Below are 17500 nucleotides of genomic sequence, written 5' to 3' on the forward strand. Positions count from 1 at the left end.
TTTCTAAATATGTTGAATACCAAAACAAGATTAGTTCACATTGAAATAGTGTAACCGAAATATTTTCTCTAAATCCAAAAACATTGAAAACGAATAACTTTGGGTAAACTAATACAATTCCTTTTGGGATTTTTGTTCTAATTTCAGAATGTTTTATAACCATAGCAATGCATGCATTATATTTGACGATTCGGATGGGCGAATACGACCTCAGTTTCGGTAATTATATGGATCAGCGTCACATAACCGATCGCGAAGATTTTGGTATCGTAGGGAAGGGCAAAAGAGGTACCAGGGAAATTGCGGGATAAAATAATGATATACACAGAATTAATCATTATGTTGTCTAGTGCTGTGCCCCCTGCGACCTCCCTCCTAGGGGAGTGCCACCCCCTAGCCCAGAAAAACAAAAAATCCTCCAAGGTCTTCACGGCAGGAGCGTCGGACAGACTATGTCGTGCACTCTACCCTGGATGATTCTGTTTTCTTGTGTGGAGGTTGGGGTCGGTTGTTCCCAGGGGGGGGGGGGGGGGCGCACTAGACGATATAATGACTGATTCTGTGTATATTATTTATATATTACCCTGCATTATTTTTTTTGGGGGGAGGAGGTATCCACGGCATAATTTCGTTATATTTGGATAGGAGAGAGTAGTAGTATGAGGAACCCATCGATACCAAAATCGTCGCGACCGGTTATGCGACGCTATTCCAGAAAATTACCTCAGTTTCTTCCTCCCACTTGTTTTGTGCTTTATCTAGGAAAGGGAGCGCCACATACAAATATACCTTACACGTAACCATCTCGGGAATCACTACCTAAAAGCTAGGGTTTTGCAACCTACAGTATTAAAAAAAGGTCATTTCCATCACGCTCTGTTTTCCAGTAATTTCCTTCATGCCCTATGTTACTATAACCAAGAAACCAAAATTAAGTTATGTCCTCCAATGCTATAACATTCGAGAAGTGACGATAGGGTTAAGGGTGGGGTAGGATTGTGACTATAGCATCATTTGGCTATACCTAAAGCTGGAAGAATAGATTCCCCATTGGACTGAGATTATCTGGCTGATTTGGAGCACATACAATGGCATACATATACATATACTTTTTTTTCTTTTCCTTTCTTTTCTCTTTTTGTAACTCCACAAGGAACACAGAGAACAGGCAGGACGACAAACTTTATTTGAAAAGACGAAGAAATTCCCAGATTTGGCGGGTAATTAAGTTCTGAATCATTTTTGTTTAATTCAGAATAATGAAAATAGGGAACCATAGCTAATTTGGGGGGTTTATTTTGATGCAACGACAGTTATACATGAAAATTTTCTTGTTCTGATAATTAGTATATCGGTTGAGCATATTACTTGTTTTCTCTTCCCAAAATATCCGCACTTTATACTGCAAGAATTGGAAAGAGCACACTTGTCTTTTCCTATTATCTAGAGTTAGCCTCCCAATACCTAAGGAGACTCAATGATAAAGTTTTGTGGCAAAAAGGGTAGAAATGAATTGACAATTAGGATAAGTGGACAGAAGAAGGTGATGAAGAAGAGAAGGAAAAGAAAAAGAGGGAGAAGAAAAGACAATGTAAAATTGGTTCAGGCAAGAACTGAGGTCCAAGGCAGGGGAGGATTGAGTCTCTGTCTCTATCTCCTAAGCTCCCATTGATAAAATAACATTAGTTCTGTCACATACATTACAGCTCACCACACACACACACATACACCCACTCACTTATTGCATGCATACACAAATTCTTTCTTTGAAAATGGAATAGAAAAAGATTCACAAGAAAAAAAAACATTTATTTATAAAACTCTTTATATACATATAATGACTTGACTCAATTCCTAATACACTATACGTACAAATTGAAAAGGACATATCTATGCACTATGTCTCACAAAAATTAATGTTATCACACAATTCTGCTGATAAATACTATACTGTCTGAGGCACTAAGGAACCAATATTTTAGGTTCACAATTTTAAATAAAATGCAAAATTCCTTTTTATTTGCTTATTGTCTGATCTATTGCCTTGAGAGGTATGCATAAAATACTATATATAAAAAACTATTTCTTTTCATGCCCACAACAAATTTCGCAGTAAAATTTTCTAAATCATGAAAACACAGTAGTTATTCATGTAAATTCAATAATTAATTTTATTCTATCAGCAGAGGAGTAATATTCTTAAAGTTTGGTAATAAAAGACAAGGTTTATAAACTTCAATAAAAAGTATATTGACAGTGATAATGAATGAAAATGATAATGACATTAAAATGGATAGATGAAAGAGAGAGAGAGAGAGAGAGAGAGAGAGAGAGAGAGAGAGAGAGAGAGAGAGAGAGAGAGAGAGAGAGAGAGAGAGAGAGAGAGAGAGAGAGAGAGAGAGAGAGAGAGAATATAAATATATATAAATATATATGTTTATATATATATATATATATATATATATATATATATATATATATATATATATATGTTTATATATATATATATATATATATATATATATATATAAATATATATACATATACATATATGTATATGTATATATATATATATATATATATATATATATATATATATATATATATATATATATATAATAAAAATAAAATAATAATAATAATAATAATAATAATAATGATAAAAGAGAAAAATAATAACAGCAATAGGACAAAGACCTCAATGATATAGAAAACAAAACAGGAGTTGGTAATCTAAAGACATTCATGTTCTATAAAAAAATAAATTCACCCAATATGACCTTTCCCTAACAGTAACATCTATCACGCATAGCTGTCTTCACTGCTGATGGATATGGAATCATCCATGCCTGCCTCTTCCATCATTAATTTCATCAAAGTATTGAAGCGTTCTTGCACCTGGGAAAGAGAAGGGAGGGAGAGAAGGGGAGAGGGAGGAGGAGGCGGATGCGATGGAGGAGGAGGGAGAGGGAGAGAAAAAAACAGAAAGGAATGAAATTATATATAAAATCAAATAAAATATTCTGTTCTATTTCAAATCATTATATATGTGCATTAGCTATATGTCTTGTGAACCAATTTAACCCCTTGCCGACCGGTACGACAGGTGGACACGTGCTATGCCCACTGTTAGTACTTGTTTGATTGTTTTTACACATAGATGGCTATACTTGTACTAAGTCACCAATGAGCCAGTTATGAGTACTGCCTGTCTCGCCCGTTCACCCTTTTCTTTGATTTACGAAATATTTTACGTTATCTTATTTTGCTGTTACTAATATCAAAAAACATTATTAATAATTATAATGTTTATCATAAAAATAACACCATGGATATTCGTAGCACTAGTAACATACACGTTTTTCCCGCCAATTCAAATCAGGTACAGTTACAAGGTCTATTATTTGACTCCTTTGTGGCTAAGCACTAGCAGAGCCATCTATGGGCAGACATTTCAAAAAAAAATATAGAAAATAGGCACGGCATCTTCCCCATTTTTTGTTAATTTTCCCCAGCGGCATTGGGTTATGGACATACTGAAAAGTTTCAAACATACCTCAGAACAAGTTTTCCCTGGTATCTGCCTGGCAATTTCTTGAAAAACTGCAGTGGTAGCTCCTTTCAGCTGCACCAAGGATAAAATTCTCATATCTTCTTCTTTGCTCCACTGTACTTGTGGGGGGATGATGTCTGCATTAGATGAACCTACACTTTTGCTCCCTAAAGTTGTTGCAGGGAGAGAGATTGAAGAGGACAGTTCTAGGTCCTTGGCTAGGACAGAAGGTGTAATCTCCATGCCTGAAGTACAAACTGAAGATGACAAGGAAGACGAAGATGTGTTCTCTGAGTATGTGGACCTTCTTGGACTGCACACTGTGGAAGCTTTTGACAAATAAGTCAAATTCTGACTTTCTTTGGCTATCAAACTCTTGGTTAAGGGTGTGTTGGGTATGTCCTGAGTCACATTCTGAGATCTAGGACTAAACTCCATTTGTTCTTCCTCACCAGAAGTGTTCGAACTATGTCTTTGTCTCTCTTCTACCACATGTGGAGCCAAGAGTTCTCCAACAGAGCTGAAGTTCTGTAAGTTCTTTGTTCTTGGGCATGAAGGCAAGACAGCATTTTCATTATGCACCTCTTTTGGTGGAGAACACACAAGGAAGGAAGTTTTCTTATTACTGGTTTTCTGGGAACTGCGACCGGCATTGCTCTTCCCCTGAGCTGAAGACTTTTCAAAGCCAGCACCGGCAAACCCACTCCCTCCATCACTTTTCTCGCTCCTTTCCTTAGCATTAGAACTTCTCTTTGGTTGAGCACTCTTACCATCAGAATTATCTTTCCTACTGTAAGTATTTTCCTGTCTCCTACTTGATACATCATCACTCATGAGGTCTGTCGATTCATCATGTCTTCTCTTATCAATATATTCTCTTTTATCTCCATGGTTACCTCCTGATTTATCTTTGTTTTCTACCTGACTGAGCCCTTCCCTGTTTCTCACTGTTGAACTACTTTCACTATTTGTAGTGTCCTTTGACTTCCTAGCCACACCACTTTTTACTCTGCTGCCTGTTTCCACATCACTCTGAGGACCTCCACCACCACCTTGGGATCTGCCTCCTTCCTTTGCCTCACTGTCTTTTTCTTCCTTGGAGTCTCCATTGCAGTAAGTGACCCTAGCTGGACGTAGTGTCTTGCCATACTGAAGATAAACTCTACCCTCAGAAAACTGAAAGAAGTATGATGTGATTAGAATTACATGTGATTGCACCTCAATTAACCCAATACTGCCGGGCCATACTTAGCGGCATCATAACAAACCGCTTGGCCTGTGGAGTATGGCTGTACTGTGGGTTAAAAATATATATAAGGAAAAAAGAACTGACCATGTATATGATGGTAGTTCACGTTTAAACATAATGGATTAAATGGAACTTCCCATTTGGGAAAGCTAATTGTCCATAGTGTCAGTACTGCATGTGGGAATATTTTTTTTTTTTAAATATTATTATTACCATTATCATTATTATTAATAATATTATTATTATCACTATTACTGCTATTATTATCATAATCCTTGTTTATCATTATCTATCATGTGTATCATTATTATTACTATCATTTTTATCATTATTATTATAATAACATTAATAACAATAACCAATATTTTTTCTATGTAAAGAATGCATGAAATAGGTGAGGACATCTTAGGCCTGAATGTCTGTTCAAAACAAGATTACTGGACTTTCACTGCCACATACAAAAAAAAAAGAAAAAGAAGCAGATAGATACACTGTGTGTACATACCCTTATGGCACAGGACTGACAGTGATCATTGCGAGTTGAGCCAGAAGAGCCATGCTGTGCTGTTGCAGTGGCTGTGGTGCGGGTATCAGAGACATGGCAAGGACAAACACAGTGATCAGGTGAGGTGTTCAGTTCATCATCAGGCAGTACCAGGTTCTCTGCACTGTCTGGTGTGCCTGGTTGGTCCAGTGACACATCTTCAAAGTCACTGGGTAGGCTAGGAAGAGCAGAAGGAAATTATATTCTCTTAGCATTAAAATTTTATTGTTATACAAAATGGTTGCAGAGTTTGATTTTTATGAATGTTTCTGATGCAAAGGTTGAAGAAAAGTTATTGTTAATATTACCCATGTTAGGCAACAACAATTAATCATATGTAAGACATAATTTTTTTGAATGATAGCATCTATCATCAGAAAAGCTATAACAAACACATAAATTATGTAAACAAGGTTTTGTAACAATTAATTACAGAATTTAGTGTCAGAAAAGTTACAACAAATATATAAATTCAGAAATACCTATAACATACTCACCTGGGTGCTGGAGCTTGTGAGGGGAAGCACTGCATGAAACACTCCACAAGATGTGGATATCTTAGCAAAGGGGCCATGGCTGCCTTCACATCCTCAATCTCAAAGTCTGGCCGATTCTGGAGAGACTGGAGCATCCTGATGATCTTCTGGATATACTGAGGCTGTTTGCGGAACTGCAGCTGTTGGGGCAGTTGGAAACAGTTTGTGGATGACTTGTATCACCAGCAAGTGTATGTTCTTTACTTTTCATATTTATAGCCATGTGGGAGTTTATCTAATATGGAATTCCCTACATTCTGACCTTGAGACTGACAAGAATTCTGTACTTATTTTAGAAAGAAGAGGGATTAAAAAGAAAAGGAAACCCTTGTACTCAAAACAAAGGACAGACAATAGAAAAACTATGCTAATGCATTAGTAAGTTGGAAAGATGCAAAAATATAGGAGAAAATTAGTACAAAATGTCCATTTATTTGCAAAACATACAAAAATGATAACAAGGAGTGAGACAAACCAATGGAAACATAAAATAACAGCCAAAATTAAACAATTCTTTTCAAATTTCCAATAACATCTAAACTGCCTACAAACCTCCAGCTTCTCTAAGAAGTCCCTCATGCGGTGAATAGCACAATATTGAGCATATTTGCCTATTGCCATAGCTTGCTGGGGGAGCAGGAAAGACACAAACTCCTCTGTGAGATGTGGGAAATCCTTCAAAAGCTGGAAAGGAAAGGCATCCTTTAATCAAGTTTAAAAGTCGTCTAACAGATTCTAGCCTGATGTCTGAGTGAGTTGTTGGGATATATTAGACAAAATTAATATTATGGATATACACAGACAGAGTCTATTTCAACTCCAAATATTGCAAGATTTTGTTCCTTGCTCTCAGTGATTGTTAATGCTACTATGATTTTTTATTGACATATATCAGTATATATAACTGCCTACTTAAGGCAGTTATATACAGCTACACTATTCTAGATTTTCAACAAAGATAATATGCTATTATAGCATTTATGATATCTATCAAAGATCTAGTACTTGTCATGTTCAAGAAACCAAAGAAGTTGACATTACCTCACACAGCTGCCCATACAGCTCAAGAGGAGTGCTGGTTTGATTCTCAGTAAATTCATTGAGGATATAGAGAAACTCCCTGAACAATGAGGGATCCTTCCCTGTCAATGCCTCCCGCACTCTCATAAGGTAGCTCTGTGCCATAACTAGTGGAAAGTGAAAAGGCCTTGTTACAAATCATATAGTTAAACTTTCTAGATTCAAGAAAAAAAAATATAAAAACATATATCTGGCATTCACAAAGGCTGTTCGTAATAATGTTCATCAAGTACAGACAAGTACCAAATGAGTACTGTACTTACATTTGTCTTGTGTAACAGTGTCAGGCACACTTGAAAGGGCGGTGATGCGAGCTTGCAACCTTCGCTGTTGTTTGTTGAGCCTCCTTTCTCCTGGGGCATCTCCTCCCCCACTGAGCTTCCTCTCTGAGGCATCACATCCCCCCCTTCGCCATGCAATGGTTGAAGAGGCTTTCAGGAGAGCTGCAAGGTGCTCCTCTCGTTCCTGTTGTGAATTGGAATGCCAAAATGAATATATAAATATTTGATATTTACTATTTGAAATCTAATAACTACTTTTGCTTTTCAAGTACTTCCATGATACAGAGAAAAACAGACACTCTAATCTATACCTGGGCTGCCTCTTCCTCCTCCTCTTCTTCTTCTTCCAAGTAATCTTCTTCGAACTCCTCCTCTGACTGCTGGACTTCATCTGCTTTGGACTGCCCTGTGTCACTGGCACTATCACTCGCTGCCTCCCCTACAGCCTCACTTCCTGTGTCTGCTTCCAGCACCATCTCATCCTCCATCTGGACCAGGTCTCCATCAGACTGCCTCTGTTCACTATGCAGGTAGCTCTGAGAACTATGGATGAGAGATGAATCAGTCATGTTGGAGGAGATAGAGAATAGGAAAAGAGAGATAGGATGGATAAAGTGGGAGGGTGTAAGAGGAAAAGGATGAAGGCAAGAGCAAGTGGGAGAAGTGCACAAGATAGAAAAAGAGGGGAAGGATGGAGAAGATGCATTTCAGAACTGGAGGGTGGCTGAACAGAGGCTGGGACTAAGGAATTCATTAATTTTTTTAAGTGACAGATTCCTGTCTAGATGATCTCATAAATATGAAACAATGCTTCTAACCATAATCATTTCTTACCCTGAACTTTTCTTGTTCTTCCCTCTTGTGTTAACCGGTTCCTGAACAAGGGGTGGTGTTTTAACAGGTTTTGGTTTTAATGTTCTTTTCCTTGGAGGAAGCTGAAAGACAGAAAAGTAAATCAGAAAGTGCATCTTATGACCATAAAGCAATTCAAATCTTCGTACTACTTACTTTACTTCACCCTATGATTCTTACTAATTCCATGCTACACAATTGCACTAAGATGTCAAATAACTATACTCACAATTTTAGGAAGAATTGGAGAAAGCTTTTTGCTGCTGGGCAAATTCCTGCGCTTCTTGGGGGAATATCTGTGGTACTTTCTCAGAATGGGAGAGACTTGTTTCATGGGGGATGTCTTCAAGGGGGACCGAAGAATCTTGGCCGGAGAGATTCTTCTCAGTGCAGGCTTTGATTTTTTTGGAGTGAGGTTCATTACTGTTATGGAACCTGTTGGATCCCGCACTTCAGATGACAGAATAGGGCTCTGGTAGACTGAAGTAACTAAGGTTATACTGTTTGCCTTTGGTGGTGTAGTATTTCTACACTCAGCTTCCTTTTCACTGATATTTTTTGGGCTTTGATTTGTGTGTGGTGCAGACACATTACTTTTGTTTTGATTCTCTAATCCTTGGATTTCTATATTCTCACTGCAAGCACTTGAAACACTTTTTGTAGGACTAACTGCAGATGTATTTTCCACACTACTAATTACACTACTACTATCTGACAATGATGACTCTAATGATTTAACATGTGACTTTGATTGCAATGGTCCATCAAGTATGAATGCTGCTGCAAGGCTTTTCTCTGGTGTTGAAAGGGACTTGTCAGGTGTGGGAATGGATATGACTGGGGTCTTAAGAGGAGAAAAAGACACACACACAGCTGCTGGTCCCTTTTCATCTACCTTTTGTGGTGTGGCTAACAGAGAGGGCATGTGGAGAAGAGGGGTAGGTACACTAGTTGTGTTAGTGAGATTCATCTTCAGAGGAGTGCATAAAGTGGTCTTCAATGTTGAGGTGATATTTTTGTTCCCTTGGCTATCTGTACAAGACTGACTCTCAACATCTGAAGACTTACAGGTGGCTGATGAGGCTTCAAAGTTTGCTTGAATACTGTCTTCACCAATTAAGTCTGGTAGTGACTCAGCATCACTACCTTCTGCTACTCTATCTTTCTCCTCCCCATTGTTTTCTGTTAGAGGAGGCCTGTCTTCATTTTGACACTTAGTATTCTGTTTTTGCAAAGGATCATTGCTTTGGCAATGGATATCATTCTCCTGCTCTGTGAAGGGTGTTATGACGGATGTAGCAGTACTCTCTGTTGTCTGAACTGATGTCATTGTTGAAGTGCCAGTGGCTGGATTCCACTGGCTTGTTCCTACAACCTCTGCTGCAGTTGTGCTTGCAGCTGCCATAGACTCATTTGATAAAGGCATGACTGCCAGTGCTGAGTTCATTCCCATAGATGGAACACACTGCACATTTTGGGCCCCAGAAGTCTGAATAGTTGTTACAGGTGTTGCATCTTCCATCATGTTAAGTACAAGTGGCTGGTTGCTGATGGGTAGAAAAGCTGTGCTGGGAGCTGTGGTAGGTTGAATGATGGTTGGTGCAATGTTGTTTGGTGGCAAGACTATGTTGGGCTGCGTCACTATTGGGCCCATGTTGTTGGGTATGATGAGCTGTGTACTTCCATTTGGCGATTGGATAATTAGAATGTTCTGAATCTGCAATGAGAGGATAATATGCATGTGCATTACAGCTTCTACAATAGTTAGGGTGGTGTTCATTTCCCATGGTCCTTATAAAAATTAAAATTTAAAATTCTGACACGCAGTACATAACATAAAACTCACATTTTCAATATGAAGATTACAGTAACATAATGAATATCAGAATTTCATACTGCTTACATTTTTAAGGAAAGTAAATTGTACCTCCAGGATTGTATATCGATACAGCAAAGTCAATTTTCTATCTCAAATTCAAAAGAAATTCAAAGACAGCTAATTCCCAATCTCAAATTTCAACAGAAATGAGAAGAAAGACAAGTTCTTACAACATATAAACACTAGTCTAAAGATCTAACTTACTGGTGGAGGTGGAGGACGCATCTTGACCTTCTCAGCATCTGTCTTGGCTCTGGCAGCCTTCTCCCTGAGGACTTCCTGGTGCTTAAGGCTCAAGATATGCTTCTTCTTGTCCTTGATCAGTTTCTGCCACAGGCCTTCCACACAGTCATCTGGGTAATCATATACAGGGCAGGGCACGCAAGGCAGTAAGGGCTCAGGCTCAGCCTCTGGGATATTCAGGACACCTGTGCCCAGGTACTCCTGCAGAAGGGACTTAATGAATATTGGCCAATGTTGTTTTCCACCTTGAGGATATGGTTTAGGTGGTGGTGCTAAGTTCAAATTATCAATATTTCAGTATCCTGAAAAAAGGCATTATTTCATAAATTTCTCATATCATTGGCATTAAAAACATTAATAATATTAACAATAACAGCAAACATATCTATTGTTAATAATATTAACAATAACAGCAAATATATTTTTTCCTCTTCAAGATCAGGACTTACTACCATTAGCACTTACGTAAATCACATTTGGGGCCTGGTCTTCTGGGGTTTTTCTCTTAATATTCATAATCCTGTTGAAAACCTGGTCTGCTGTTTTGGCCATCACAATGTTTTGCACTGTGAAGCCAATGGCCTCGATCATCTTCGTAGAGCGCCGACCGACATCTGTGCTGCGGTGCTTAGGGTCCAGGTAACGCTCAAACCCTATGGCAATTAACCTACGGGGTTTCAAGGTTAAGAGGCTTATTGTCAATGATATCAGGTCAAATTTAAAAATTGTGGTGTATATTTTAAGCCTGTTCACAATTCTAGGTTTATTGATATGATAATGTTTCATTTTGATATTATTTCCCAGTATCATTTTACTGGAAATTTTCTTCAGTCAGGAAGTGAAATCTTCAGTATGATGTAACCTCTTCACCACTACCATAATTCGTCTATTCACTGACTCTGTATGTATCTACTTATGTAACATATAAGCAGCCACCTATGTAAAATTACTGGGGTTAACATTGAGCTGAAAGCCTCATATCTTGTTTGTTAGATAGAAAATATCTAAAATATTAGGCATTATCCATAAAGTTAAAGGATGTATAAATCAAGCAAGCCTACGATAACTGTATTTATCACTTTTTTTACCCACATTTGATATGTTGGTGTGCCCTATGGGGAGGAGCTGGTATAACTTCCCTGAATCCTATTGTGTATAAGCAATTATTCATTGTCATTATCATGAACATAAAAGTCCTATTTTCAAACAACTTAAATTGTTAAAAATAAAGGATATTATATATCTAGAGACTGCTACCTTTACTTACAAAACAATTTATAAAATGCATCCAGTGGATACAGGATTCCAAACAATAGACCATAATATCAATACATGGTGAAGTCATGCCACACTTTCTATCTTATGATTCACAACAGCACATGCACAACAAAACATTAATTTTAAGAAGTTAGACTTTCTAGATTAATAGAGAGTTTTAAAAAAGTGATGACAAATGATTTATGAAATCATTATAAGGATATCTGTATTGTATCTATAATATAGTTGCTTATGTCTTGGCCTGAATGTGTCTCCAATATAAACTGATGTTGATTTTATAATTTAATCACATTAGGTCTGTTACCCCAAATCCAACAAGCATGACATGTACATATATGCCATGCCCACTGTGACTTTACTTAATCAATTGTTTTTACACACGGATGGCTACACTTGTACTAAGTCACCAATGAGCCAATTACGAGTACTGCCTGTCTCACCCATTTACCCTTTTCCTTGATTTATGAAAATATTTTATGTTATCTTATTTTGCTGTTACTAATGTTTATAACACTATAGTAATCATAATTTCTTTAATAAAAACAACACGATCGACATTCATAGCATTAGTAAAAAATAGGTTTTCCCCACCAATTCAAGGAAATTTGAAACTAGATAAGGTCACAAGGTCTACTAATTGACTCTTTTGTGGCTAAGCACTAGAAGAGACATCTATGTACAGATACATTTCACAAAAAAATAAAAAATGAACACAGCATTTTCACTGACATTTTCACAGGTGGGTGAAAGAGCTTTGCTCAATGGACTTTTAAATGCATCATTTAATGTATTTTGTCTTAAAGTCAATAAAGTTTGTATCATTTGAAAAAAGAATACTTACTATGGAATAAGAAAACAACAGCAAACAATCAATTCCATATTATAGAAAAATTAGACAAGATTATGAAATGAATAAATTACTTCCATGTTCATAACACACACTACTTCATCCAGCAAAAAATACAAAAGACCTAGACTTAAAGAATTTTCTTTAACTTATTATCATGTAATTAACATGAAGTATTATGACAACAAATACAAGAATGAAGATAACTAATAATTAACATTACTAATATTCTACAGCGAATATTCACTCCAGTTTGGCAATCAAGCTAAGAATATTTATACTACAAAGGTAATAAGAATAGATTCAAATTTAGATTAAAACAAATAAATATTAAAGAGGAAGAGGCAAAAATAGCATAAAAAAATATACAATTATTCACAAAAAAGATTAAAAGAAAAGAAAAGAAAAGAAGAGTGAAAAAAAAAGTTAATATTAATTAATCTAATAATAATAATAATAATAATAATAATAATAATAATAATAAAAATAATAATAATAAAATAAGCCATGCTCTGCTAATGCCAGAAGATTCAAGACAAAAGGAAAAATAAGTCCTATCTTAAACTTACGCATCCTCTGATGGCGCAAACTTTGCCTTTGTAGCAGGACCTGGCAGGTGGAGCATCCGCGTTGGTAGTAGTTTGGGATACGGGAAACCCCTGGACTCTAAGATACAGTCGATCACAAACTTGTTTAGCTCCGTCACTTTTTTCCTTTAAGAAAAGTAAAACGCAGTGAAGGAGAAACTATCCATCCATCTATATATACACACAAAAGATAAAATAGAAACACACACATGCAAGCATAAAGATAGTGTGAAATATATAGATATAAAAATGATCAACCACTAACAGTAAATATCAGCTTACAGCACAGGTTTGAAAGTTTAATGCCCTTCACTTCTGATAAAAAAAAAAAAAAAAAACATGTATACTGATCTATCTATATCTAAATCTATTTACTGGAAACAAATGAAGACTGATACACTAGAAAAAGGAATTCATGAACACATTAAACCTTACCTTTCCTGATTTGGTATTTTTTGCTTCTCTGCCTTCTTATTAACTAATTCTATTGTTTCCAAAGCAGGATCCAAATTTACTGTCCTGAAGTATGTGTTGGAGTACTCACTTGTCTCCTCATACTTCTTAATTTCTTTCTGGAATTTAGATACATTCTGACTGCAAAGAGTTTGAGGAATTCTCATAAAATTTAGTGTTCAAATAAAACAGTGAAGGGGTCTCAAATTATACCAAAATGTCTTTTTCTTCTAGAAGAAACAGAAAGAGAGGGGGCCAGGATAAAATATAAATGTATAAATCCTTAAGCAACTATCATTAATAAACTCTGACCTAAGTATATAAACACTCAAAAAAAAAAAAAAAAATCCAATTACAAACCAAGACGTTAAGATAATCCTTGGCAACATTTTCCATAGCAGAATATCCACTACAAAGCAGCCATGAGGTGAGGAGTAATTGAACATGTTGAGCCATTTGACATTTAAGTGTTTCCAACTGCTTAGGAGTAAACTTGGCGGTGAGGACCTCTACCCAAATAGCACCAGGACTTGGGGATTCTACCTGTAAATATAAAATGAAAATATTTAAGATTTAACCACCAGATAAAGAAATGGCATCTACAATAGAGCCTTTTCCATGATCTAACTTATAGCTGTTCATAATCTAATCTGGGATTCTATAAAATTAGTTGTTCATATCATATAATTTAGAGTTATTTTAACCAAATGATGCTAATCTGGCAAAACTATATGTGATGTCTACAGTGTTTTGTTTTGGTTAATTAATTGTCTTTGGAAAAAAGGATCAAAAGGAATCAATTACTAGGCCTACCTCTCTTACCTTTTTTTAACCTTTTCCTTGATATTTGGAAGACTTTTTATTTCGTTATTGCTTTTAGTAATTTTCATCAGTCATAATAATCAAATAATGATGACGACTACGACGACGATGATGATGATGAATGATGATGATGAATGATAATGATGATGATGATAACACAATGACAATGATGATCATCATAACAATGACAACAACAGTAGCAATTAAAACAACAACGAGGATAATACCAATTAATAATAATCACTAATACAACTTCTACAATAATAACATCATTATCATCATCATTTCAATAACAGAGGAGCTAGGATAAAAAAATAAACTAAGAAAAAGAAAGAAAGAATAATAATAACAATGATGATGGTGATGATGATAATAATGATGATGATAACAATAATAACAACAATGAAGAAAACAAAAAATACAAGGTAAAGTGAATAGGAAAAATTGAAGAACATAGAGCAGAAGTATTAACTGTTCCTCTTCCTAAGATTACTACAGCATCCCTTGGCATCTGCACTACCTCAGTCTATCCCAGACCATTCCTACTCACATTATCTTTTTGATGGTCAGGCTTGGGAATGTTCTGTTCACATTTCTTCTCCCTGTACCGGAACTGCTGTGAGAGGTGAGCACGCACTGGAGCATTCTTGCCATTATCCACTAGGGTGTCAAGGAGTTCTGTCATGAGCTCATTGATTTCTTTCTTTGAGATCTGGACAGCTCGGTCACCCCTCATCTCCTCCCTCAAGTCCAGGTCATCCTCCTTATCCTCCAGGATGTTGTACTCTGGGTCAGCCTCTTCATCCTCATTGCCTTCCACATTGTCTAGGAGGAGAAAGGAAGGAGGTGCGTGAGATGTATGTAGAGTAGGGAAATGTATAGGAAAAATGTTTGTTCAATGTGCATCCACATGCTGTCAATTTTTTTATTGTAAAAAGCTATATTCTAGGAAACTAAGAACAATATAAGATGACATAAAAAGGAATAGGAGAGCTACACATAAAAAAAGAAACAGCTTAAAAATCTTTATCCTTACATATACACTTAATGTGCAAAATCTAAAGGTCATACTTAGTGGATGGATGAAGTCAATAAGGAACCGCTTCCACTCTTCATCATCAACCACCGTCCCATACATATCTTTGGTCACATCTGGTGGTTTGAAGGCCATCTCTAAGCACTCTAGAGGTGTCTCTGTCAGGGGAAGTTTCGATCTTGTGCGCTGACTCACAAGTTCTTCCTGTGATATGGTTTATTTGTAAGCTGTCAATTGTTTCTACAGAAGTAATAAAACAAGATGAATGGAGTCCTGCTTAGGAAATGGAAAAATATAAAATAAAATGGTTAGGCTCCTTTAGTGAAAGAGGGGAGTCATAAAATACTCCTTACCATTTGTAACCATAACCCATTGGATCTGAGTGCCTCACAGTTCATACATGGATCAAAATCTGGGAATTAGGTTTAACCCAAAGCCGCTGTGGAAAATAAACAAAAAATGGGGAAAATGCTAAGCTATTTTCTATATTTTTTTGTAAAATGTCTGCCCATAGATGGCTCTGCTAGTGCTTAGCCACAAAGGAGTCAATTAGTAGACCTTGTGACCGTACCTGATTTGAATTGGATGACTACAATTCTTCTAAGACACCAATGAGCCAATTACTGCCAGTCCCGAGTACACCATTTTCCTTGATTTACAAAAATATTTCATATTATATTATTTCGCTGTTACTGATGTTTATAATATCATAGTAATTATAATGTTTATAAGAAAAATAACACCATAGTAAAAAAATTCCTGCCAATTCAAGCAAAGGTGGAATCAGGTAAGGTCACAAGGTCTACTAATTGACTCCTTTTTGGCTAAGCACTAGCAGAGCCGTCTATGTGCAGAGACATTTCACAAAAAAATAAAAAATGAGCACAGCATTTTCCCAGCGGCACTGGGTTAACTGAGTGACTTTGCCAGGTGTGTGTCTTATAGCTCCAGCCCACATAAACACTACTGCACAGTATCAAGACTCCTTGCCTCCTCTTTGCTATGCTATTTGCTCCTACTCTGCATTCAGTGTTTTGCCCTTTTCTAAGGTCTATACTTGTTATTTGTTATGTTGTCCCAAGACTGTATTGACTGTTTTCCTTGAGCAGACTCAATACTTTCTTTCTACATTATTTTATATATCAATAAAATTAAATTTTACATAACCCACACTGCACCACCACTTAAGGTAGGCTGGAATAGGTTACAGTGAATGGAAATAGTGTCCTCGTTGAAGCTGCTCTTCCAATCATGGCTAACAGATGGTACATTCCACTCTTGTCTACTGCTGAAAATAATGCAAGAACTCGTTTCCAAAGGCCCACTTAGTCAAATATCCCTTCAAGAGCTTTGTGCACTTATGACAAGACGTTCTTGTCACCCAGCACACATCCAATTTTTCTTGACATCTGTATCATCCAGATTCAATAGATTAATAAACAATGGTACAATATTTTACTCATACCCCTTACACAAATTAGCAAGTACATAGAAGCATAGACAAATTTCAGTACCATAGAATAAGAGTAATTTGAAAAGCAGAAATTCTCAAGACATCTTACCTTATTGCTGGCAGCACTGTCAAAAGTCAGTGCCCTCTGTACTGCTTTTTGTTGCAACGTGGGTGCTTTGAAGGGCTGCACATGCTGATCAATTGGAGTGCTCATGCTATGGGGAGACAGACTTAATGTTATCTGTTGAACAATATGAAAATTTACCAGGAATATATCTAATGTGTATGTTAATAGCAAAAGATGTAACAAGTGAATTTATTCCAATAGTATACACACAAAAGAGGTTCATGCTACAAACCATGAGGAAGCAGGTGTATTGACACAGCTTCGAGATCCTGAAGTATACTGTGACTGAGGGGTGGATGGAGTGTATGGAGAGCCCATATCACTGCCAAATCCAGTTGATATAAAACTCTCATCATCACTATGTAGCTGGAATATCAAGATCAATTAGATACTTAATTCAGCCTCACTAATATCTGTATAACTTTTTTTTATTGGGATTTGTTACTAAAACACATGATTTTGTCAAAATTTCTATTAATAAATGTAGATTTGTTGTAAATAAAATTGTTGGTAAAAAAAAGAAGAAGAAGAAAAAAAAGAGCAAACTTATCCTAAACCAAATAAACCAAGCTAACCTGCTCATCTGCATCTGGGCAATATTCCTCATCCTCATCTTCCTCAGGGAACTCAGTGGTGGCCAGAGCTCGGGTCTCATGGTAGACAGCTGGCTTTACTCTCTC

The 17500-nt window shown here is 36.5% G+C and overlaps 1 protein-coding gene across 2 annotated transcripts in view; it reads right to left on the reverse strand.

Moving 5' to 3' along the window:
• Positions 1–2673: 2673 nt before the first annotated feature.
• LOC125025720 (GON-4-like protein) overlaps positions 2674–17500 on the reverse strand; it is a 30159-nt gene continuing 15332 nt past the window's right edge. For both annotated transcript variants that reach the window (XM_047613874.1, XM_047613875.1), the window contains exons 7-26: positions 17396–17500; positions 17053–17186; positions 16803–16908; positions 15276–15444; positions 14755–15029; positions 13743–13925; positions 13365–13501; positions 12912–13055; positions 10683–10884; positions 10179–10418; positions 8325–9812; positions 8078–8178; positions 7555–7786; positions 7226–7427; positions 6924–7069; positions 6435–6566; positions 5844–6022; positions 5308–5524; positions 3557–4729; positions 2674–2898 (exon numbers count right to left, since the gene is read on the reverse strand). The exon at positions 17396–17500 is cut by the window's right edge and continues 67 nt beyond it. In XM_047613874.1, the coding sequence (XP_047469830.1) occupies positions 2803–2898; positions 3557–4729; positions 5308–5524; positions 5844–6022; positions 6435–6566; positions 6924–7069; positions 7226–7427; positions 7555–7786; positions 8078–8178; positions 8325–9812; positions 10179–10418; positions 10683–10884; positions 12912–13055; positions 13365–13501; positions 13743–13925; positions 14755–15029; positions 15276–15444; positions 16803–16908; positions 17053–17186; positions 17396–17500 (5661 nt within the window). In that variant the 3' untranslated portion in view covers positions 2674–2802. The remainder of the gene's footprint in view (positions 2899–3556; positions 4730–5307; positions 5525–5843; positions 6023–6434; positions 6567–6923; positions 7070–7225; positions 7428–7554; positions 7787–8077; positions 8179–8324; positions 9813–10178; positions 10419–10682; positions 10885–12911; positions 13056–13364; positions 13502–13742; positions 13926–14754; positions 15030–15275; positions 15445–16802; positions 16909–17052; positions 17187–17395) is intronic.

This window comes from Penaeus chinensis, chromosome 5, assembly GCF_019202785.1.
Source record: "Penaeus chinensis breed Huanghai No. 1 chromosome 5, ASM1920278v2, whole genome shotgun sequence".
NCBI classification, from domain to species: Eukaryota; Metazoa; Arthropoda; class Malacostraca; order Decapoda; family Penaeidae; genus Penaeus; species Penaeus chinensis.